General features: G+C 46.1%; 1 protein-coding gene across 1 annotated transcript in view; it reads left to right on the top strand.

Annotated features, from left to right (window-relative positions):
* Window positions 1-23,747, top strand: part of LOC136460633 (uncharacterized) — a 92,622-nt gene extending 68,875 nt beyond the window's left edge. Inside the window, exon 4 of the mRNA XM_066460259.1 lies at window positions 23,663-23,747. Coding sequence (XP_066316356.1) covers window positions 23,663-23,747 — 85 coding nt within the window. The remainder of the gene's footprint in view (window positions 1-23,662) is intronic.
* Window positions 23,748-23,966: the final 219 nt, after the last annotated feature.

Genomic DNA, 23,966 nt, shown 5'->3' on the forward strand with positions numbered 1-23,966 from the left:
CTATGGTATGTTCGACGCAAACGGTGCACCTATCTTACATCAGGATTAGCACTTTCTCCAAACAGACCGAAATGAGCTTCCACTTGAGCCTCGTCACCTAGTGGAACCATCGGATTCGTCCAAAATGATTTCTGAGTCAATGGTACGTTTGGCGCAAACCATGCACCTATCTTGCACCAATACTAACACTATCTCCAAAGAGAAAGAAGTGAGATTCCACATGACCCACGTCACCTAGGAGTTCCATCGGGTGCGTCCAAAATGATTTTCGAGCCTATTGGTACGCTTGACGCAAACAATGCACCTATCTTGCGTCAAGAATAACACTATGTCCAAAAGGACCAAAGCGAGCTTCCACTTGAGCCTCGTCACCTAGTGGTACCATCGAGCGCGTCCAAAACGATTTCTGAGGCTATGGTATGTCTACCGCAAACCATGCACCTATATGGCACCAAAACTAAGAGTGTCTCCAAACAAAAAGAAGTGAGATTCCAAATGACCCACGTCACCTAGGAGTTCCATCGGGTGCGTCCAAAACGATTTACGAGCTTATGGTACGTTCGACGCAAACCGTGCACCTATATTGCCTCAAGTTGAGCACTATCTTCAAACAGACCGAAACAAGTTTCCTCTTGAGCCTCGTCACCTAGTGGTACCATTGGGTGCATCCAAAATGATTTCTAAGCCTGTGGTATGTCTAGCGCGAACCATGCACCTTTATTACCACAAAACTAACACTGTCTCCAAACGGAAAGAAGCGAGATGCCAAATGACCCACTTAACCTAGGAGTTCCAAAAAGTGAGTCCAAAATGATTTCCGAGCCTATGGTACGTACGACGTAAACCGTGCTCCTATCTTGCGTCAAGGTTAGCACTATCTCCAAATGAACCGAAATGAGATTCCACTAGAGCCTTGTCACCTACTGGTACCATCGAGTGCGTCCAATACGATTTCTGAGCCTATGGTACATCTAGCACAAACCATGCACCTATCTTGCATCGACACTAACACTTTCTCCAAATGGAAAGGGCAGAGATTCCATATGACCCACGTCACCTAGGAGTTCCATCGAGTCCATCCAAAATGATTTCTGAGCCTATGGTATGTTCGACGCAAATGGTGCACCTATCTAGCATCAAGATTAGCACTATCTCCAAACAGACCGAAATGAGCTTCCACTTGAGCCTCGTCACCTAGTGGTACCATCGGGTGCGTCCAAAATGATTTCTAAGTCGATGGTACGTTTGGCGCAAACCGTGCACCTATCTTGAACCGACACTAACACTATCTCCAAAGAGAAAGAAGTGAGATTCCAAACGACCCACGTCACCTAGAAGTTCCCTCGGGTGCGTCTAAAACAATTTATGAGCCTATGGTACGTTCGACGCAAACCATGCACTTGTATTGCCTCGAGATTAGCACTATCTTCAAACAGACCGAAACGAGCTTCCACTTGACCCTCGTCACCTAGTGGTACCATCAGGTGCATCCAAAATTATTTCTAAGCCTGTGGTATGTCTAGCGTGAACCATGCACCTATCTTGCACCGACACTAACTCTGTCTCGAAACGGAAAGAAGCGAGATTCCAAATGACTCACGTCACCTAGGAGTTCCATCAAGTGTGTCCAAAATGATTTCCGAGCCAATGGTACATTCGACGCAAACCGTGCTCCTATCTTGCGTCAAGATTAGCAATATCTCCAAATGGACCGAAATGAGCTTCCACTCGAGCCTTGTAACCTAGTGTTACCCTTGGGTGCGTCTAGAATGATTTATGAGCCTATGGTACGTCTAGCGCAAACTATGCACCTATCTTGCACCGACACTAACACCGTCTCCAAATGGAAAGAAGAGAGATTCCATATGACCCACGTCACCTAGGAGTTCCATCGGGTCCATCCAAAACAATTTTCGAGCCTATGGTATGTTCGACGCAAACGGTGCACCTATCTTGCATCAAGATTAGTACTTTCTCCAAATAGACCGAAACAAGCTTCCACTTGAGCCTCGTCACCTAGTGGAACCATCGGGTGCATCCAAAATGATTTCTGAGTCTATGGTACATTTGGCGCAAACCGTGCACCTATCTTGCACCAACACTAACACTATCTCTAAAGAGAAAGAAGTGAGATTTTCACATGACCCACATCACCTAGGAGTTCCATCGGGTGTGTCCAAAATTATTTTTGAGCCTATTGGTACGCTCAACGCAAACCATGCACCTATCTTGCGTCAAGATTAACACTACGTCCAAAAACCGAAACGAGCCTCCACTTGAGCCTCGTCACCTAGTGGTACCATCGAGTACGTCCAAAATGATTTCTGAGGCTATGGTATGTCTCCCGCAAACCATGCACCTATATTGCACCGACACAAAGAGTGTCTCCAAACAGAAAGAAGTGAGATTCCAAATGACCCACGTCACCTAGGAGTTCCATCGGGTGCGTCCAAAATGATTTACGAGCTTATGGTACGTTCATCGCAAACCGTGCACCTATATTGCCTCAAGTTGAGCACTATCTTCAAACGGACCGAAACGAGCTTCCTCTTGAGCCTCGTCACCTAGTGGTACCATTGGGTGCATCCAAAATGATTTCTAAGCCTGTGGTATGTCTAGCGCGAACCATGCACCTATATTACACCGAAACTAACACTGTCTCCAAACGGAAAGAAGCGAGATCCCAAATGACCCACTTAACCTAGGAGTTCCACAAAGCGTGTCCAAAATGATTTCCGAGCCTATGGTACGTAGGACACAAACCGTGCTCCTATCTTGCGTCAAGATTAGCAATATCTCCAAATGGACCGAAATGAGCTTCCACTTGAGCCTTGTAACCTAGTGTTACCTTTGGGTGCGTCCAAAACGATTTATGAGCCTATGGTACGTCTAGCGCAAACCATGCACCTATCTTGCACCGACACTAACACCGTCTCCAAATGGAAAGAAGAGAGAATCCATATGACCCACGTCATCTAGGAGTTCCATCGGGTCCATCCAAAATGATTTTCAAGCCTATGGTATGTTCGACGTAAACGGTGCACCTATCTTGCATCAAGATTAGCACTTTCTCCTAATGGACCAAAACGAGCTTCCACGTGAGCCTCGTCACCTAGTGGTACCATCGGGTGCATCCAAAATGATTTCTGAGTCGATGGTACGTTTGGCGCAAACCGTGCACCTATCTTGCACCGATACTAACACTATCTCCAAAGAGAAAGAAGTGAGATTCCACATGACCCACGTTACCTAGGAGTTCCATCCTATGCGTTCAAAATGATTTTTGAGCCTATTGGTACGCGCGACACAAACCATGCACCTATCTTGCGTAAGGATTAACACTATGTTTGAAAGGACCAAAACGAGCTTTGACTTGAGCCTCTTCACCTGGTGCTACCATCTAGTGCGTCCAAAATGATTTCTGAGGCTATGGTATGTCTACAGCAAACCATGCACCTATATTGCACCGACACTAACAGTGTCTCCAAACAGAAAGAAGTAAGATTCCAAATGACCTACGTCACCTAGGAGTTCCATTGGGTGTGTCCAAACCGATTTATGAGCCTATGGTACGTTCGACACAAACCGTGCACCTATATTGCCTCAAGTTGAGCACTATCTTCAAACGGACCAAAACGATCTTCCACTTGAGCCTCATCACCCAGTGGTTCCATCGGGTGCGACCAAAATGATTTCTGAGTCGATGGTACGTTTGGCGCAAATCGTGCACTTATCTTGCACTGACACTAACACTATCTCCAAAGAGAAAGAAGTGAGATTCCACATGACCCACGTCACCTAGGAGTTCCATCCTGTGCGTCCAAAATGATTTCTGAGCCTATGGTATGTTCGACGCAAACGGTGCATCTATCTTGCATCATGATTAGCACTATCTCCAAACAGACCGAAACGAGCTTCCACTTGAGCCTCGTCACCTAGTGGTACCATCAAGTGCGTCCAAAATGATTTCTGAGGCTATGGTATGTCTACCGCAAACCATGCACCTATATGGCACCGACACTAAGAGTGTCTCCAAACGGAAAGAAGTGAGATTCCAAATGACCCACGTCACCTAGGAGTTCCGTCGGGTGCGTCCAAAATGATTTACGAGCTTATGGTACGTTCGACGCAAACCGTGCACCTATATTTGCCTCAAGTTGAGCACTATCTTCAAACGGACCGAAACGAGCTTCCTCTTGAGCCTCGTCACCTAGTGGTACCATTGGGTGCATCCAAAATGATTTCTAAGCCTGTGGTATGTCTAGCGCGAACCATGCACCTATATTACACCAAAACTAACACTGTCTCCAAACGGAAAGAAGCGAGATACCAAATGACCCACTTAACCTAGGAGTTCCATAAAGTGTGTCCATAATGATTTACGAGCCTATGGTACGTACGACGCAAACCGTGCTCCTATCTTGCGTCAAGGTTAGCACTATCTCCAAACGAACCAAAACGAGATTCCACTAGAGCCTCGTCACCTAGTGGTACCATCGAGTGCGTCCAATATGATTTCTGAGCCTATGGTACATCTAGTGCAAACCATGCACCTATCTTGCATCGACACTAACACTGTCTCCAAACGGAAAGGATAGAGATTCCATATGACCCACGTCACCTAGGAGTTCCATCAAGTCCATCCAAAATGATTTCTGAGCCTATGGTATGTTCGACGCAAACGGTGCACCTATCTTGCATCAAGATTAGCACTATCTCCAAACAGACCGAAACGAGCTTCCACTTGAGCCTCGTCACCTAGTGGTACCGTCGGGTGCGTCCAAAAAGATTTCTGAGTTGATGGTACGTTTGGCGCAAACCGTGCACCTATCTAGCACCGACACTAACGCTATCTCCAAAGAGAAAGAAGTGAGATTCCACATGACCCACGTCACCTAGGAGTTCCATCGGGTGCGTCCAAAATGATTTTCGAGCCTATTGGTATGCTCGACGCAAACCATGCACCTATCTTGTGTCAAGATTAACACTATGTCCAAAAGGACCAAAACGAGCTTCCGCTTGAGCCTCGTCACCTAGTGGTACCATCAAGTGCGTCCAAAACGACTTCCGAGGGTATGGTATGTCTACCGCAAACCATGCACCTATATTGCACTGACACAAAGAGTGTCTCCAAATGAAAAGAATTGAGATTCCAAATGACCCACGTCACCTAGGAGTTCCATCGGGTGCGTCCAAAACAATTTACGAGCTTATGGTACGTTTGTCGCAAACCGTGCACCTATATTGCCTCAAGTTGAGCACTATCTTCAAACGGACCGAAACGAGCTTCCTCTTGAGCCTCGTCACCTAGTGGTACCATTGGGTGCATCCAAAATGATTTCTAAGCCTGTGGTATGTCTAGCGTGAACCATGCACCTATATTACACCGAACCTAACACTGTCTCCAAACAGAAAGAAGCAAGATACCAAATGACCCACTTAACCTAGGAGTTCCATAAAGTGTGTCCAAAATGATTTCCGAGCCTATGGTACGTACGACGCAAACCGTGCTCCTATCTTGCGTCAAGATTAGCACTATCTCCAAATGAACCGAAATGAGATTCCACTAGAGCCTCGTCACCTAGTGGTACCATCGAGTGCGTCCAATACGATTTCTAAGCCTATGGTACGTCTACCGCAAACCATGCACCTATCTTGCACCGACACTAACACTGTCTCCAAACGGAAAGGACAGAGATTCCATATGACCCACGTCACCTAGGAGTTCCATCGAGTCCATCCAAAATGATTTCTGAGCCTATGGTATGTTCGACGCAAACGGTGCACCTATCTTGCATCAAGACTAGCACTATCTCCAAATAGACCAAAACAAGCTTCCACTTGAGCCTCGTCACCTAGTGGTACCGTCGGGTGCATCCAAAATGATTTCTGAGTCGATGGTACGTTTGGCACAAACCGTGCACCTATCTTGCACTGACACTAACACTATCTCCGAAAGAGAAAGAAGTGAGATTCCAAATGACCCACATCACCTAAGAGTTCCATCGGGTGCGTCTAAAACAATATACGAGCCTATGGTACGTTCGACGCAAACTGTGCACCTATATTGCCTCAAGATTAGCACTATCTTCAAATGGACCGAAACGAGCTTCCACTTGAACCTCGTCACCTCGTGGTACCATCAGGTGCATCCAAAATTATTTCTAAGCCTGTGGTATGTGTAGCGCGAACCATGCACCTATCTTGCACCGACACTATCTCAGTCTCCAAACGGAAAGAAGCGAGATTCCAAATGACCCACGTCACCTAGGAGTTCCATCAAGTGTGTCCAAAATGATTTCCGAGCCTATGGTACGTTCGACACAAACCATGCTCCTACCTTGCGTCAAGATTAGCAATATCTCCAAACGGACCGAGATGAGCTTCCACTTGAGCCTTGTAACCTAGTGTTACCCTTGGGTGCGTCCAGAACGATTTATGAGCCTATGGTACGTCTAGCGCAAACCATGCACCTATCTTGCACCGATACTAACACCATCTCCAAATGGAAAGAAGAGAGATTCCATATGACCCATGTCACCTAGGAGTTCCATCGGGTCCATCCAAAACGATTTCTGAGCCTATGGTATGTTCAACACAAACGGTGCACCTATCTTGCATCAAGATTAGCACTTTCTCCAAACAGACCGAAATGAGCTTCTACTTGAGCCTCGTCACCTAGTGGAACCATTGGGTGCATCCAAAATGATTTCTGAGTCGATGGTATGTTTGGCGCAAACCGTGCACCTATCTTGCACCGACACTAACACTATCTCCAAAGAGAAAAGAAGTGAGATTCCACATGACCCACGTCACCTAGGAGTTCCATCGGGTGCGTCCAAAATGATTTTTGAGCCTCTTGGTACGCTCAACGCAAACCATGCACCTATCTTACGTCAAGATTAACACTATGTCCAAAAGGACCGAAACGCGCTTCCACTTGAGCCTTGTCACCTAGTGGTATCATCGAGTGCGTCCAAAACGATTTCTAAGGCTATGGTATGTCTACCGCAAACCATGCAACTATATTGCACCGACACAAAGAGTGTCTCCAAACGGAAAGAAGTGAGATTCCAAATGACCCACGTCACCTAGGAGTTCTATCGGGTGCGTCCAAAATGATTTACGAGCTTATGGTACGCTCGTCACAAACCGTACACCTATATTGCCTCAAGTTGAGCACTATCTTCAAACAGACCAAAACGAGCTTCCTCTTGAGCCTCATCACCTAGTGGTACCATTGGGTGCATCCAAAATGATTTCTAAGCCTGTGATATGTCTAGCGCGAACCATGCACCTATATTACACCAAAACTAAAACTGTCTCCAAACAGAAAGAAGCGAGATACCAAATGACCCACTTAACCTAGGAGTTCCATAAAGTGTGTCCAAAATGATTTCCGAGCCTATGCTACGTACGATGCAAACCGTGCTCCTATCTTGCGTTAAGATTAGCACTATCTCTAAACAAACCAAAATAAGATTCCACTAGAGCCACGTCACCTAGTGGTACCATCGAGTGCGTCCAATACAATTTCTGAGCCTATGGTACATCTAGCGCAAACCATGCACCTATCTTGCACCGACACTAACACTGTCTCCAAACGAAAAGGATAGAGATTCCATATGACCCACGTCACCTAGGAGTTCCATCGAGTCCATCCAAAATGATTTCTGAGCCTATGGTATGTTCGACGCAAACGGTGCACCTATCTTGCATCAAGATTAGCACTATCTCCAAATAGACCGAAACGAGCTTCCACTTGAGCCTCGTCACCTAGTGGTACCGTCGGGTGCGTCCAAAAAGATTTCTGAGTCGATGGTACGTTTGGCGCAAACCGTGCACCTATCTAGCACCGACACTAACACTATCTCCAAAGAGAAAGAAGTGAGATTCCACATGACCCACGTCACCTAGGAGTTCCATCGGGTGCGTCCAAAATGATTTTCGAGCCTATTGGTATGCTCGACGCAAACCATGCACCTATCTTGTGTCAAGATTAACACTATGTCCAAAAGGACCGAAACGAGCTTCCGCTTGAGCCTCGTCACCTAGTGGTACCATCAAGTGCGTCCCAAATGATTTCCGAGGGTATGGTATGTCTACCGCAAACCATGCACCTATATTGCACTGACACAAAGAGTGTCTCCAAATGAAAAGAAGTGAGATTCCAAATGACCCACGTCACCTAGGAGTTCCATCGGGTGCGTCCAAAACGATTTACGAGCTTATGGTACGTTTGTCGCAAACCGTGCACCTATATTGCCTCAAGTTGAGCACTATCTTCAAACGGACCGAAACGAGCTTCCTCTTGAGCCTCGTCACCTAGTGGTACCATTGGGTGCATCCAAAATGATTTCTAAGCCTGGGGTATGTCTAGCGTGAACCATGCACCTATATTACACTGAAACTAACACTGTCTCCAAATGGAAAGAAGCAAGATACCAAATGACCCACTTAACCTAGGAGTTCCATAAAGTGTGTCCAAAATGATTTCCGAGCCTATGGTACGTACGACGCAAACCGTGCTCCTATCTTGCGTCAAGATTAGCACTATCTCCAAACGAACCGAAATGAGATTCCACTAGAGCCTCGTCACCTAGTGGTACCATCGAGTGCGTCCAATACGATTTCTAAGCCTATGGTACGTCTACCGCAAACCATGCACCTATCTTGCACCGACACTAACACTGTCTCCAAACCGAAAGGACAGAGATTCCATATGACCCACGTCACCTAGGAGTTCCATCGAGTCCATCCAAAATGATTTCTGAGCCTATGGTATGTTCGACGCAAACGGTGCACCTATCTTGCATCAAGACTAGCACTATCTCCAAATAGACCAAAACAAGCTTCCACTTGAGCCTCGTCACTTAGTGGTACCGTCGGGTGCGTCCAAAATGATTTCTGAGTCGATGGTACGTTTGGCACAAACCGTGCACCTATCTTGCACTGACACTAACACTATCTCCGAAAGAGAAAGAAGTGAGATTCCAAATGACCCACATCACCTAAGAGTTCCATCGGGTGCGTCTAAAACAATATACGAGCCTATGGTACGTTCGACGCAAACTGTGCACCTATATTGCCTCAAGATTAGCACTATCTTCAAATGGACCGAAACGAGCTTCCACTTGACCCTCGTCACCTAGTGGTACCATCAGGTGCATCCAAAATTATTTCTAAGCCTGTGGTATGTGTAGCGCGAACCATGCACCTATCTTGCACCGACACTATCTCAGTCTCCAAACGGAAAGAAGCGAGATTCCAAATGACCCACGTCACCTAGGAGTGCCATCAAGTGTGTCCAAAATGATTTCTGAGCCTATGGTACGTTCGACACAAACCATGCTCCTACCTTGCGTCAAGATTAGCAATATCTCCAAACGGACCGAGATGAGCTTCCACTTGAGCCTTGTAACCTAGTGTTACCCTTGGGTGCGTCCAGAACGATTTATGAGCCTATTGTACGTCTAGCGCAAACCATGCACCTATCTTGCACCGATACTAACACCATCTCCAAATGGAAAGAAGAGAGATTCCATATGACCCATGTCACCTAGGAGTTCCATTGGGTCCATCCAAAACGATTTCTGAGCCTATGGTATGTTCAACACAAATGGTGCACCTATCTTGCATCAAGATTAGCACTTTCTCCAAACAGACCGAAATGAGCTTCTACTTGAGCCTCGTCACCTAGTGGAACCATCGGGTGCGTCCAAAATGATTTCTGAGTCGATGGTATGTTTGGCGCAAACCGTGCACCTATCTTGCACCGACACTAACACTATCTCCAAAGAGAAAGAAGTGAGATTCCACATGACCCACGTCACCTAGGAGTTCCATCGGGTGCGTCCAAAACGATTTTTGAGCCTCTTGGTACGCTCAACGCAAACCATGCACCTATCTTACGTCAAGATTAACACTATGTCCAAAAGGACCGAAATGCGCTTCCACTTGAGCCTTGTCACCTAGTGGTATCATCGAGTGCGTCCAAAACGATTTCTGAGGCTATGGTATGTCTACCGCAAACCATGCAACTATATTGCACCGACACAAAGAGTGTCTCCAAACGGAAAGAAGTGAGATTCCAAATGACCCACGTCACCTAGGAGTTCCATCGGGTGCGTCCAAAACGATTTACGAGCTTATGGTACGCTCGTCGCAAACCGTACACCTATATTGCCTCAAGTTGAGCACTATCTTCAAACAGACCGAAACGAGCTTCCTCTTGAGCCTCATCACCTAGTGGTACCATTGGGTGCATCCAAAATGATTTCTAAGCCTGTGATATGTCTAGCGCAAACCATGCACCTATATTACACCGAAACTAAAACTGTCTCCAAACAGAAAGAAGCGAGATACCAAATGACCCACTTAACCTAGGAGTTCCATAAAGTGTGTCCAAAATGATTTCCGAGCCTATGCTACGTACGATGCAAACCGTGCTCCTATCTTGCGTTAAGATTAGCACTATCTCTAAACAAACCAAAATAAGATTCCACTAGAGCCTCGTCACCTAGTGGTACCATCGAGTGCGTCCAATACAATTTCTGAGCCTATGGTACATCTAGCGCAAACCATGCACCTATCTTGCACCGACACTAACACTGTCTCCAAACGGAAAGGATAGAGATTCCATATGACCCACGTCACCTAGGAGTTCCATCGAGTCAATCCAAAATGATTTCTGAGCCTATGGTATGTTCGACGCAAACGGTGCACCTATCTTGCATCAAGATTAGCACTATCTCCAAATAGACCGAAATGAGCTTCCACTTGAGCCTCGTCACCTAGTGGTACCGTCGGGTGCGTCCAAAAAGATTTCTGAGTCGATGGTACGTTTGGCGCAAACCGTGCACCTATCTAGCACCGACACTAACGCTATCTCCAAAGAGAAAGAAGTGAGATTCCACATGACCCACGTCACCTAGGAGTTCCATCGGGTGCGTCCAAAACGATTTTTGAGCCTATTGGTATGCTCGACGCAAACCATGCACCTATCTTGTGTCAAGATTAACACTATGTCCAAAAGGACCGAAATGAGCTTCCGCTTGAGCCTCGTCACCTAGTGGTACCATCAAGTGCGTCCAAAACGATTTTCGAGGGTATGGTATGTCTACCGCAAACCATGCACCTATATTGCACTGACGCAAAGAGTGTCTCCAAATGAAAAGAAGTGAGATTCCAAATGACCCACGTCACCTAGGAGTTCCATCGGGTGTGTCCAAAACGATTTACGAGCTTATGGTACGTTTGTCGCAAACCGTGCACCTATATTGCCTCAAGTTGAGCACTATCTTCAAACGGACCGAAACGAGCTTCCTCTTGAGCCTCGTCACCTAGTGGTACCATTGGGTGCATCCAAAATGATTTCTAAGCCTGTGGTATGTCTAGCGTGAACCATGCACCTATATTACACCGAAACTAACACTGTCTCCAAACGGAAAGAAGCAAGATACCAAATGATCCACTTAACCTAGGAGTTCCATAAAGTGCGTCCAAAACGATTTTTGAGCCTCTTGGTACGCTCAACGCAAACCATGCACCTATCTTACGTCAAGATTAACACTATGTCCAAAAGGACCGAAACGCGCTTCCACTTGAGCCTCGTCACCTAGTGGTACCATCGAGTGCGTCCAATACGATTTCTGAGCCTATGGTATGTTCGACGCAAACGGTGCACCTATTTTGCATCAAGACTAGCACTATCTCCAAATAGACCAAAACAAGCTTCCACTTGAGCCTCGTCACCTAGTGGTACCGTCGGGTGCGTCCAAAATGATTTCTGAGTCAATGGTACGTTTGGCACAAACCGTGTACCTATCTTGCACCGACACTAACACTATCTCCGAAAGAGAAAGAAGTGAGATTCCAAATGACCCACATCACCTAAGAGTTCCATCGGGTGCGTCTAAAACAATATACGAGCCTATGGTACGTTCGACGCAAACTGTGCACCTATATTGCCTCAAGATTAGCACTATCTTCAAATGGACCGAAACGAGCTTCCACTTGACCCTCGTCACCTAGTGGTACCATCAGGTGCATCCAAAATTATTTCTAAGCCTGTGGTAAGTGTAGCGCGAACCATGCACCTATCTTGCACCGACACTATCTCAGTCTCCAAACGGAAAGAAGCGAGATTCCAAATGACCCACGTCACCTAGGAGTTCCATCAAGTGTGTCCAAAATGATTTCCGAGCCTATGGTACGTTCGACACAAACCATGCTCCTACCTTGCGTCAAGATTAGCAATATCTCCAAACGGACCGAGATGAGCTTCCACTTGAGCCTTGTAACCTAGTGTTACCCTTGGGTGCATCCAGAACGATTTATGAGCCTATGGTACGTCTAGCGCAAACCATGCACCTATCTTGCACCGATACTAACACCATCTCCAAATGGAAAGAAGAAAGATTCCATATGACCCATGTCACCTAGGAGTTCCATCGGGTCCATCCAAAATGATTTCTGAGCCTATGGTATGTTCAACACAAACGGTGCACCTATCTTGCATCAAGATTAGCACTTTCTCCAAACAGACCAAAATGAGCTTCTACTTGAGCCTCGTCACCTAGTGGAACCATCGGGTGCGTCCAAAATGATTTCTGAGTCGATGGTATGTTTGGCGCAAACCGTGCACCTATCTTGCACTGACACTAACACTATCTCCAAAGAGAAAGAAGTGAGATTCCACATGACCCACGTCACCTAGGAGTTCCATCGGGTGCGTCCAAAACGATTTTTGAGCCTCTTGGTACGCTCAACGCAAACCATGCACCTATCTTACGTCAAGATTAACACTATGTCCAAAAGGACCGAAACGCGCTTCCACTTGAGCCTTGTCACCTAGTGGTATCATCGAGTGCGTCCAAAACGATTTCTGAGGCTATGGTATGTCTACCGCAAACCATGCAACTATATTGCACCGACACAAAGAGTGTCTCCAAACGGAAAGAAGTGAGATTCCAAATGACCCACGTCACCTAGGAGTTCCATCGGGTGCGTCCAAAACGATTTACGAGCTTATGGTACGCTCGTCGCAAACCGTACACCTATATTGCCTCAAGTTGAGCACTATCTTCAAACAGACCGAAACAAGCTTCCTCTTGAGCCACATCACCTAGTGGTACCATTGGGTGCATCCAAAATGATTTCTAAGCCTGTGATATGTCTAGCGCGAACCATGCACCTATATTACACCGAAACTAAAACTGTCTCCAAACAGAAAGAAGCGAGATACCAAATGACCCACTTAACCTAGGAGTTCCATAAAGTGTATCCAAAATGATTTCTGAGCCTATGCTATGTACGATGCAAACCGTGCTCCTATCTTGCGTTAAGATTAGCACTATCTCTAAACAAACCGAAATAAGATTCCACTAGAGCCTCGTCACCTAGTGGTACCATCGAGTGCGTCCAATACGATTTCTGAGCCTATGGTACGTCTAGCGCAAACCATGCACCTTGCACCGACACTAACACTGTCTCCAAACAGAAAGGACAGAGATTCCATATGACCCATGTCACCTAGGAGTTCCATCGAGTCCATACAAAATGATTTCTGAGCCTATGGTATGTTCGACGCAAACGGTGCACCTATCTTGCATCAAGACTAGCACTATCTCCAAATAGACCAAAACAAGCTTCCACTTGAGCCTCATCACCTAGTGGTACCGTCGGGTGCGTCCAAAATGATTTCTGAGTCGATGGTACGTTTGGCACAAACCGTGCACCTATCTTGCACCGACACTAACACTATCTCCGAAAGAGAAAGAAGTGAGATTCCAAATGACCCACATCACCTAAGAGTTCCATCGGGTGCGTCTAAAACAATTTACGAGCCTATGGTACGTTCGACGCAAACTGTGCACCTATATTGCCTCAAGATTAGCACTATCTTCAAATGGACCGAAACGAGCTTCCACTTGACCCTCGTCACCTAGTGGTACCATCAGGTGCATCCAAAATTATTTCTAAGCCTGTGGTTTGTGTAGCGCGAACCATGCACCTATCTTGCATCGACACTATCTCAGTCTCCAAACGGAAAGAAGCGAGATTCCAAATGACCCACGTCACCTAGGAGTTCCATCAAGTGTGTCCAAAATGATTTCCGAGCCTATGGTACGTTCGACACAAACCATGCTCCTACCTTGCGTCAAGATTAGCAATATCTCCAAACGAACCGAGATGAGCTTCCACTTGAGCCTTGTAACCTAGTGTTACCCTTGGGTGCGTCCAGAACGATTTATGAGCCTATGGTACGTCTAGCGCAAACCATGCAAATATCTTGCACCGATACTAACACCATCTCCAAATGGAAAGAAGAGAGATTCCATATGACCCATGTCACCTAGGAGTTCCATCGGGTCCATCCAAAACGATTTCTGAGCCTATGGTATGTTCAACACAAACGGTGCACCTATCTTGCATCAAGATTAGCACTTTCTCCAAACAGACCGAAATGAGCTTCTACTTGAGCCTCGTCACCTAGTGGAACCATCGGGTGCGTCCAAAATGATTTCTGAGTCGATGGTATGTTTGGCGCAAACCGTGCACCTATCTTGCACCGACACTAACACTATCTCCAAAGAGAAAGAAGTGAGATTCCACATGACCCACGTCACCTAGGAGTTCCATCGGGTGCGTCCAAAACGATTTTTGAGCCTCTTGGTACACTCAACGCAAACCATGCACCTATCTTACGTCAAGATTAACACTATGTCCAAAAGGACCAAAACGCGCTTCCACTTGAGCCTTGTCACCTAGTGGTATCATCGAGTGCGTCCAAAACGATTTCTGAGGCTATGGTATGTCTACCGCAAACCATGCAACTATATTGCACCGACACAAAGAGTGTCTCCAAACGGAAAGAAGTGAGATTCCAAATGACCCACGTCACCTAGGAGTTCCATCGGGTGCGTCCAAAACGATTTACGAGCTTATGGTACGCTCGTCGCAAACCATACACCTATATTGCCTCAAGTTGAGCACTATCTTCAAACAGACCGAAACGAGCTTCCTCTTGAGCCTCATCACCTAGTGGTACCATTGGGTGCATCCAAAATGATTTCTAAGCCTATGGTATGTCTAGCGCGGACCATGCACCTATATTACACTGAAACTAACACTGTCTCCAAATGGAAAGAAGCGAGATACCAAATGACCCACTTAACCTAGGAGTTCCATAAAGTGTGTCCAAAATGATTTCTGAGCCTATGGTACGTACGACGCAAACTGTGCTCCTATCTTGCGTCAAGATTAGCACTATCTCCAAACGAACCAAAATGAGATTCCACTAGAGCCTTGTCACCTAGTGGTACCATCGAGTGCGTCCAATATGATTTCTGAGCCTATGGTATGTCTAGCGCAAACCATGCACCTATCTTGCACTGACACTAACACTGTCTCCAAACAGAAAGGACAGAGATTCCATATGACCCACGTCACCTAGGAGTTCCATCGAGTCCATCCAGAATGATTTCTCAGCCTATTGTATGTTCGACGCAAACGGTGCACCTATCTTCCATCAAGATTAGCACTATCTCCAAACAGACCGAAATGAGCTTCCACTTGAGCCTCGTCAACTAGTCGCACCATCGGGTGCGTCCAAAATGGTTTCTGAGTCGATGGTACGTTTGGTGCAAACTGTGCACCTAACTTGCATCGACACTAACACTATCTCCAAAGAGAAAGAAGTGAGATTGCAAATAACCCATGTCACCTAGGAGTTCCATCGGGTGCGTCTAAAACAATTTACGAGCCTATGGTATGTTCGATGCAAACCGTGCACCTGTATTGCCTCAAGATTAGCACTATCTTCAAACGGACCGAAACGAGCTTCCACTTGACCCTCGTCACGTAGTGGTACCATCAGGTGCATCCAAAATTATTTCTAAGCCTGTGGTGTGTCTAGCGCGAACCATGCACCTATCTTGCACCGACACCAACTCTATCTCCAAACGGAAAGAAGCGAGATTCCAAATGACCCACGTCACCTAGGAGTTCCATCAAGTGTGTCCAAAACGATTTCCGAGCCTATGGTATGTTTGACGCAAACCGTGCTCCTATCTTGCGTCAAGATTAGCAATATCTCCAAATGGACCAAGATGAGCTTCCACTTGTGCCTTGTAACCTAGTGTTACCCTTGGGTGCGTCCAGAACGATTTATGAGCCTATGGTACGTCTAGCGCAAACCATGCACCTATCTCTAACACTGTCTCCAAATGGAAAGAAGAGATATTCCATATGACCAAGGTCACCTAGGAGTTCCATCGGGTCCATCCAAAATGATTTCTGAGCCTATGGTATGTTCGACACAAATGGTGCACCTATCTTGCATCAAGATTAGCACTTTCTCCAAACAGACCGAAATGAGCTTCCACTTGAGCCTCGTCACCTAGTGGAATCATCGGGTGCGTCCAAAATGATTTCTGAGTCGATGGTACGTTTGGCGCAAACCATGCACCTATCTTGCACCGACACTAACACTATCTCCAAAGAGAAAGAAGTGAGATTCCACAAGACCTACGTCACCTAGGAGTTCCATCGGGTGCGTCCAAAATGATTTTCGAGCTTATTGGTACGCTCGACGCAAACCATGCACCTATCTTGCGTCAAGATTAACACTATGTCCAAAAGGACTAAAACGAGCTTCCACTTGAGCCTCGTCACCTAGTGGTACCATCGAGTGCGTCCAAAATGATTTCTGAGGCTATAGTATGTCTACCGCAAACCATGCACCTATATTGTACCGACACAAAGAGTGTCTCCAAATGGAAAGAAGCGATATTCCAAATGACCCACATCACCTAGGAGTTCCATCAAGTGTGTCCATAACAATTTTCGAGCCTATGGTACGTTCGACGCAAACCGTGCTCCTATCTAGCGTCAAGATTAGAAATATCTCCAAACGGACCAAAATGAACTTCCACTTGAGCCTTGTAACCTAGTTTACCATTGGGTGCGTCCAAAACGATTTATGAGCCTATGGTACATCTAGCGCAAACCATGCACCTATCTTGCACCGACACTAACACCATCTCCAAATGGAAAAAGAGAGATTCCATATGACCCACGTCACCTAGGAGTTCCATCGGGTCCATCCAAAATGATTTCCGAGCCTATGGTATGTTTGACGAAACCGGTGCACCTATCTTGCACCATGATTAGCACTTTCTCCAAACGGATCGAAACGAGCTTCCACTAGAGCCTCGTCACCTAGCAGTACCATCGGATGCGTCCAAAATAATTTCTGAGTCGATGGTACGTTTGGCGCAAACCGTGCACCTATCTTGCACCGATACTAACACTATCTCAAAAGAGAAAGAAGTGAGATTCCACATGACCCACGTCACCTCGGAATACCATCGGGTGCGTCCAAAACAATTTTCGAGCCTATTGGTATGCTCGACGCAAACCATGCACCTATCTTGCGTCAAGATTAACACTGTGTCCTAAAGGACCAAAACAAGCTTCCACTTAAGCCTCGTCAACTAGTGGTACCATCGAGTGCGTCCAAAACTATTTCTGAGGCTATGGTATGTCTACCACAAACCATGCACCTATATTGCACCGACACTAACAGTGTCTCCAAATGGAAAGAAGTGAGATTCCAAATGACCTATGTCACCAAGGAGTTCCATCGGGTGTGTCCAAGGCGATTTACGAGCTTATGGTACATTCGACGCAAACCATGCACTTATATTGCCTCAAGTTGAGAACTATCTTCAAATGGACCGAAACGAGCTTCCACTTGAGCCTCGTCACCTAGTGGTACCATTGGGTGCATCCAAAATGATTTCTAAGCCTGTGGTATGTCTAGCGTGAACCATGCACCTATATTGCACCGAAACTAACACTGTCTCCAAACAGAAAGAAGCGAGATTCCAAATGACCCATGTCACCTAGGAGTTCCATAAAGTGTGTCCAAAACAATGTCTAAGCCTATGCAACGTACGACACAAACCGTGCTCCTATCTTGCGTAAAGATTAGCACTATCTCCGAACGAACCAAAATGAGATTCCACTAGAGCCTCAGCACCTAGTGGTACCATAGGGTGCATCCAATATGATTTCTGAGCCCATGGTACGTCTAGCACAAACCATGCACCTATCTTGCACCGACACTAACACTATCTCCAAACAAAAGGGATAGAGATTCTATATGACCCACATCACCTAGGAGTTCCATCGAGTCCATCCAAAACAATTTCCGAGCCTATGGTATGTTCGACGCAAATGGTGCACCTATCTTGCATCAAGATTAGCACTATCTCCAAACAGACCGAAACGAGTTTCCACTTGAGCCTCATCACCTAGTGGTACCATCGGGTGCGTCCAAATTGATTTCTGAGTCGATGGTACGTTTGGCGCAAACCGTGCACCTATCTTGCACCGACACTAACACTATCTCCAAAGAGAAAGATGTGAGATTCCACATGACCCACGTCACCTAGGAGTTCCATTGGGTGCGTCCAAAATGATTTTCAAGCGTATTGGTACACTCGACGCAAACCATGCACCTATCTTGCACCAAGATTTGCACTATGTCCGAAAGGACCGAAATGAGCTTCCAATTGAGCCTCATCACCTAGTAGTACCATCGAGTGCGTCCAAAACAATTTCTAAGGCTATGGTATGTCTACCGCAAACCATGCACCTATATTGCACCGACACTAAGAGTGTCTCCAAACAGAAAGAAGTGAGATTCCAAATGACCCACGTCACCTAGGAGTTCCATTGGGTGCGTCCAAACTGATTTACGAGCTTATGGTACGTTCGACGCAAACCGTGCACCTATATTGCCTCAAGTTGAGCACTATCTTCAAACAGACCGAAACGAGCTTCCACTTGAGCCTCGTCACCTAGTGGTACCGTCGGGTGCGTCCAAAATGATTTCTGAGTCCATGGTACGTTTGGCGCAATCCGTGCACCTATCTTGCAGTGACACTAACACTATCTCCAAAGAGAAAGAAGTGAGATTCCACATGACCCATGTCACCTAGGAGTTGCATCGGGTGCGTCCAAAATGATCTTCGAGCGTATTGGTACGCTCGATGCAAACCATGCACCTATCTTGCATGAAGATTTGCACTATGTCCGAAAGGACCGAAATGAGCTTCCAATTGAGCCTCATCACTTAGTAGTACCATCGAGTGCGTCCAAAACAATTTCTGAGGCTATCGTATGTCTACCGCAAACCATGCACCTATATTGCACCGACACAAAGAGTGTCTTCAAACAGAAAGAAGTGAGATTCCAAATGACCAAGTCACCTAAGAGTGTCTCCAAACAGAAAGAAGCGAGATTCCACATGACCCATGTCACCTACGAGTTCCATCGAGTGTGTCCAAAATGATTTCTAAGCCTATGGTATGTACGACGCAAACCGTGCTCCTATCTTGCGTCAAGATTAGCACTATCTCCAAACGGACCGAAATGAGATTCCACTAGAGCCTCGTCACCTAGTGGTAGCATCGGGTGCGTTCAATACGATTTCTGAGCCTATGGTACGTCTAGCGCAAACCATGCAGCTATCATGCACCGACACTAACACTGTCTCCAAACGGAAAGGACAGAGATTCCATATGACCCACGTCACCTAGGAGTTCCATCGAGTCCATGCAAAACGATTTTCTGAGCCTATGGTATGTTCGACGCAAACGGTGCACCTATCTTGCATCAAGATTAGCACTATCTCCAAACAGACCGAAACGAGCTTCCACTTGAGCCTCGTCACCTAGTGGTACCATCGAGTGCGTCCAAAATGATTTTTGAGCCTCTGGTACGTTTGGCACAAAGCGTGCACCTATCTTGCACAAACACTAACACTATCTCCAAACGGAAAGAAGCGAGATTCCACATGACCCATGTCACCTAGGAGTTCCATCGGGTGCGTCCAAAACAATTTTCAAGCCTACTGGTACGCTCGACGCAAACCATGCACCTATCTTGCGTCAAGATTAGCACTATGTCCTAAAGGACCGAAATGAGCTTCCACTTGAGCCTCATCACCTAGTGGTACCATCGAGTGCGTCCAAAATGATTTTTGAGCCTCTAGTACATTTGTCACAAAGCGTGCACCTATCTTGCACTAACACTAACACTGTCTCCAAACGGAAAAAAGCGAGATGCAAATGACCCATGTCACCTAGGAGTTCCATCAGGTGCATCCAAAACGATTTCCGAGCCTGTGGTATGTTTGATGCAAACCATGCTCCTATCTTGCGTCAATATTAGCACTATGTCCAAAGGGACTGAAACAAGCTTGCACTTGAGCCTCGTCACCTAGTGGTACCATCGGGTGCGTCCAAAACGATTTCTGAGCCTATGGTACATCTAGCGCAAACCATGCACCTATCTTGCACCGACACTAACAGTATCTCCAAACAGAAAGAAGCGAGATTCCACATGACCCACATCACCTAGGAGTTCCATCGGGTGCTTCCAAAATGATTTCCGAGCCTATGGTACATTCAACGCAAACTGTGCAACTATCTTGCGTCAAGATTAGCACTATCTCCAAACGGACCGAAACAAGCTTCCACTTGAGCCTCGTCACCATGTGGTACCATCGAGTGCGTCCAAAACGATTTTTGAGGCTATGTTATGTCTACCGCAAACCATGCATCTATATTGCACCGACACTAACAGTGTCTCCAAATGGAAAGAAGTGCGATTCTGATGAGGACATCAACACCAACAATACATCCACGCCGACACGAGTACCAGTTTCTGGTCCTATTACTCGTGCCCGTGCTCGTCGCATTAATCATCAAGTAAGTTCACTCTTGAGTTCCTGTCCATCATATTTAGACCATGGAGACGCGTGCACTCTTGTTTTGGTTAGGAACCAGGGAGAGGACCGAAAGGGACAAGGATTCGCGGAGGCTGAATTCAGACTCCAGGACAGCTCCAAATTATGATGGTCACCACAGTCGCATACGGACTCGGATTGGGGCGTTCAAGTACTTCATGGAATCCTTATGAAGTCTATTTTCATATGGATCTGGAATCAAGTCCATATATGTTTTGAGGCGGCCGCAATGACTAAATTACTACTGAGAGCTTGTCTGTCCAAAGGTGCTGCGTCACCTTAGTTTGGTCCAATAGGCCGTGTATCAAGTTGGGTCCATTAGGGATGCGTCCTAGGGTTGGAGAACAACCCCAACACTGATGGGACAAGGGGTTGTTCCTGATCTTTTGGTGAGTGTGGATAAACTCGATTTGGGGTGGATTCGACGTTGGCTGTCCGACTACAACGACCACAAGGTTGCTGCGCCTTAGCAACAGGTACACCGGCTCCGATTGTGATGTTCTTGCCGTGCCAAGAACACCATGAACCTGCAAGCAACCGAGAACAAGCAAGAACAAGATGAACAAGCAAATAACTCACGGATTTAAGCCAAAGGCCGAATCTGAATCACAAGTTGGGGTCTTGAAACAAGCAAATCGGGTGGTCTAGTCGACACACGCGTTTACAAGGAAGAAGCAGCAGCTATCTTGCATCTAAACAAAACCCAACCTCATTCTGATGGCTGCTGGCTCTATTTATAAGGAGGAGAGCACAAGGGGGAGTGGGAAACCCTAATCTAGGCGTCCCTCAATGGGCTGTAGGTCTGTGCGTCCTTTGGCTTGCTGCGCACAGATTCGGTAGATTCTGATAGTGGGGTTGGACCCATGTGAAAGAGGACGACGCGCTCTTTCCAACAAGTCAAAAACCAGCTTCATTGGATCTCGTATCAAGGAGTTATGGTACTTTTGATGGAGTGTTTCCTGCTGTCTCGAGATGAGCTGAGCGCCCCATTAATGATGATTCCCACTTGTTTGGCTGCTCCATCCTCATCATGGGGTCTAAACATGAGGCAATGGGGTCTTGACCAACATTCCTAAGAATAAGACAATCATCACCATGATTTAGTAGCATCCAATTCTGAGACGAGTTTGTATGAACAGCGAGGAACGACTTTACCTGATAATTAAGTTGTTGTGCTCGAGCTCTTGTCATCGGACCTTGTTGTGCAGCAGGTGTGGTTGTATCAATGGAAGGGATGTCCTCATCATCCTCCCCTTCTTGCATTTGAGTCGTCCTCGACTCTAGTTCATCCTCTTCTCCCAAATATGGTTTCAAATCTGCAATGTTAAAAGTGGGGCTAACCCCAAAAGCTGCAGGTAGCTCAAGTTTGTACGCATTATCATTAATCCTTTCTAACACTTTAAAAGGACCATCGGCTCTAGGCAGCAACTTAGACTTTCGCAAATCAGGGAACCTATCTTTTCTCAAATGGAGCCAAACTAGATCACCAGGTTCAAAAATGACATGTTTCTTCCCTTTGCTACCAGCTAGTTTATACTTTGCGTTCATGCACTCTATTTTCTCTTTAGTGGTTTCATGCAATTTTAAGATCAGTTCAGCACGTTGTTTAGCATCAAAGTTCACTCGCTCCGAGGTTGGAAGAGGTAACAAATCAATAGGAGCACGTGGCACAAACCCATAAACAATCTCAAAAGGGCTTTTCTTAGTGGTAGAATGCTGTGAACGATTATAAGCAAACTCAACATGAGGCAAGCACTCTTCCCACATTTTTATGTTCTTTTTCAAAACAGCCCTAAGCAAAGTAGATAATGTTCTATTGACAACCTCAGTTTGTCCATCAGTTTGGGGATGACAAGTAGTGGAAAATAAAAGCTTAGTCCCTAGCTTAGCCCACAAAGTTCTCCAAAAATGACTAAGAAATTTTGCATCCCGATCAGAAACAATGGTGTTAGGCACACCGTGCAATCGAACAATCTCACGAAAGAACAAATCAGCAACATGTGTAGCATCATCGCTCTTATGACATGGTATGAAATGTGCCATTTTAGAAAATCTGTCCACAACAACAAACACACTATCCCTCCCCTTCTTTGTTCTAGGCAGTCCTAAAACAAAGTCCATTGAAATATCTTCCCACGGTGCACTTGGAACAGGAAGAGGCATGTATAAACCATGAGGATTAAGGTGTGACTTAGCTTTCTGGCATGTTGTGCAGCGAGCAACGAACCTCTCCACGTCTCTCCTCATCTTGGGCCAAAAGAAATGACCAGCAAGGATGTCCTCTGTCTTTTTCACACCAAAATGTCCCATGAGTCCTCCTCCATGCGCTTCCTGCAACAATAACAAACGCACAGAGCTAGCTGGAATGCATAGCTTGTTAGCTCTAAAGACAAACCCGTCGGTAAGGATGAATCTGTTCCATGTTTTCCCCTCTTGGCAATTCAGCAATACATCTTTGAAATCATTGTCATGTGCATATTGTTCCTTAATAGTTTCCAAACCAAAGATTTTAAAGTCAAGTTGTGAAAGCATGGTGTAACGTCTAGACAAAGCATCAGCAATTATATTTTCCTTCCCCTTTTTGTGTTTGATGACATAAGGAAAGGACTCGATGAATTCAACCCACTTGGCATGTCTACGGTTCAGTTTTGCTTGACTACGGATGTGTTTCAAAGATTCATGATCAGAATGTATGACAAACTCTTTGGGCCACAAATAATGCTGCCATGTTTCCAAAGTCCGAACTAGAGCAAGCAATTCCTTATCATAAGTAGAATAGTTCAAACTAGGGCCACTCAACTTTTCACTGAAATACGCCACAGGTTTCCCCTCTTGTAACAGCACACCACCCAACCCAATTCCACTAGCATCACATTCAAGCTCAAAGGTTTTGTTGAAATCAGGAAGTTGGAGTAAAGGTGCATGAGTTAACTTATCTTTGAGCGTGTTGAAAGCATCCTGTTGGGTTGCAGCCCAAGTGAAGGTTGCACCCTTCTTGGTGAGTTCATGCAGCGGGGCTGCAATGGTGCTGAAGTCCTTCACAAATCGACGGTAGAAACTAGCAAGTCCTAGAAAACTCCGCACTTGTGTGACCGTGCAGGGAACAGGCCAGCTGTGTATGGCCTCAACCTTGGCTTGATCAACT

This window comes from Miscanthus floridulus, chromosome 6 (assembly GCF_019320115.1).
Source record: "Miscanthus floridulus cultivar M001 chromosome 6, ASM1932011v1, whole genome shotgun sequence".
Classification (NCBI taxonomy): domain Eukaryota; kingdom Viridiplantae; phylum Streptophyta; class Magnoliopsida; order Poales; family Poaceae; genus Miscanthus; species Miscanthus floridulus.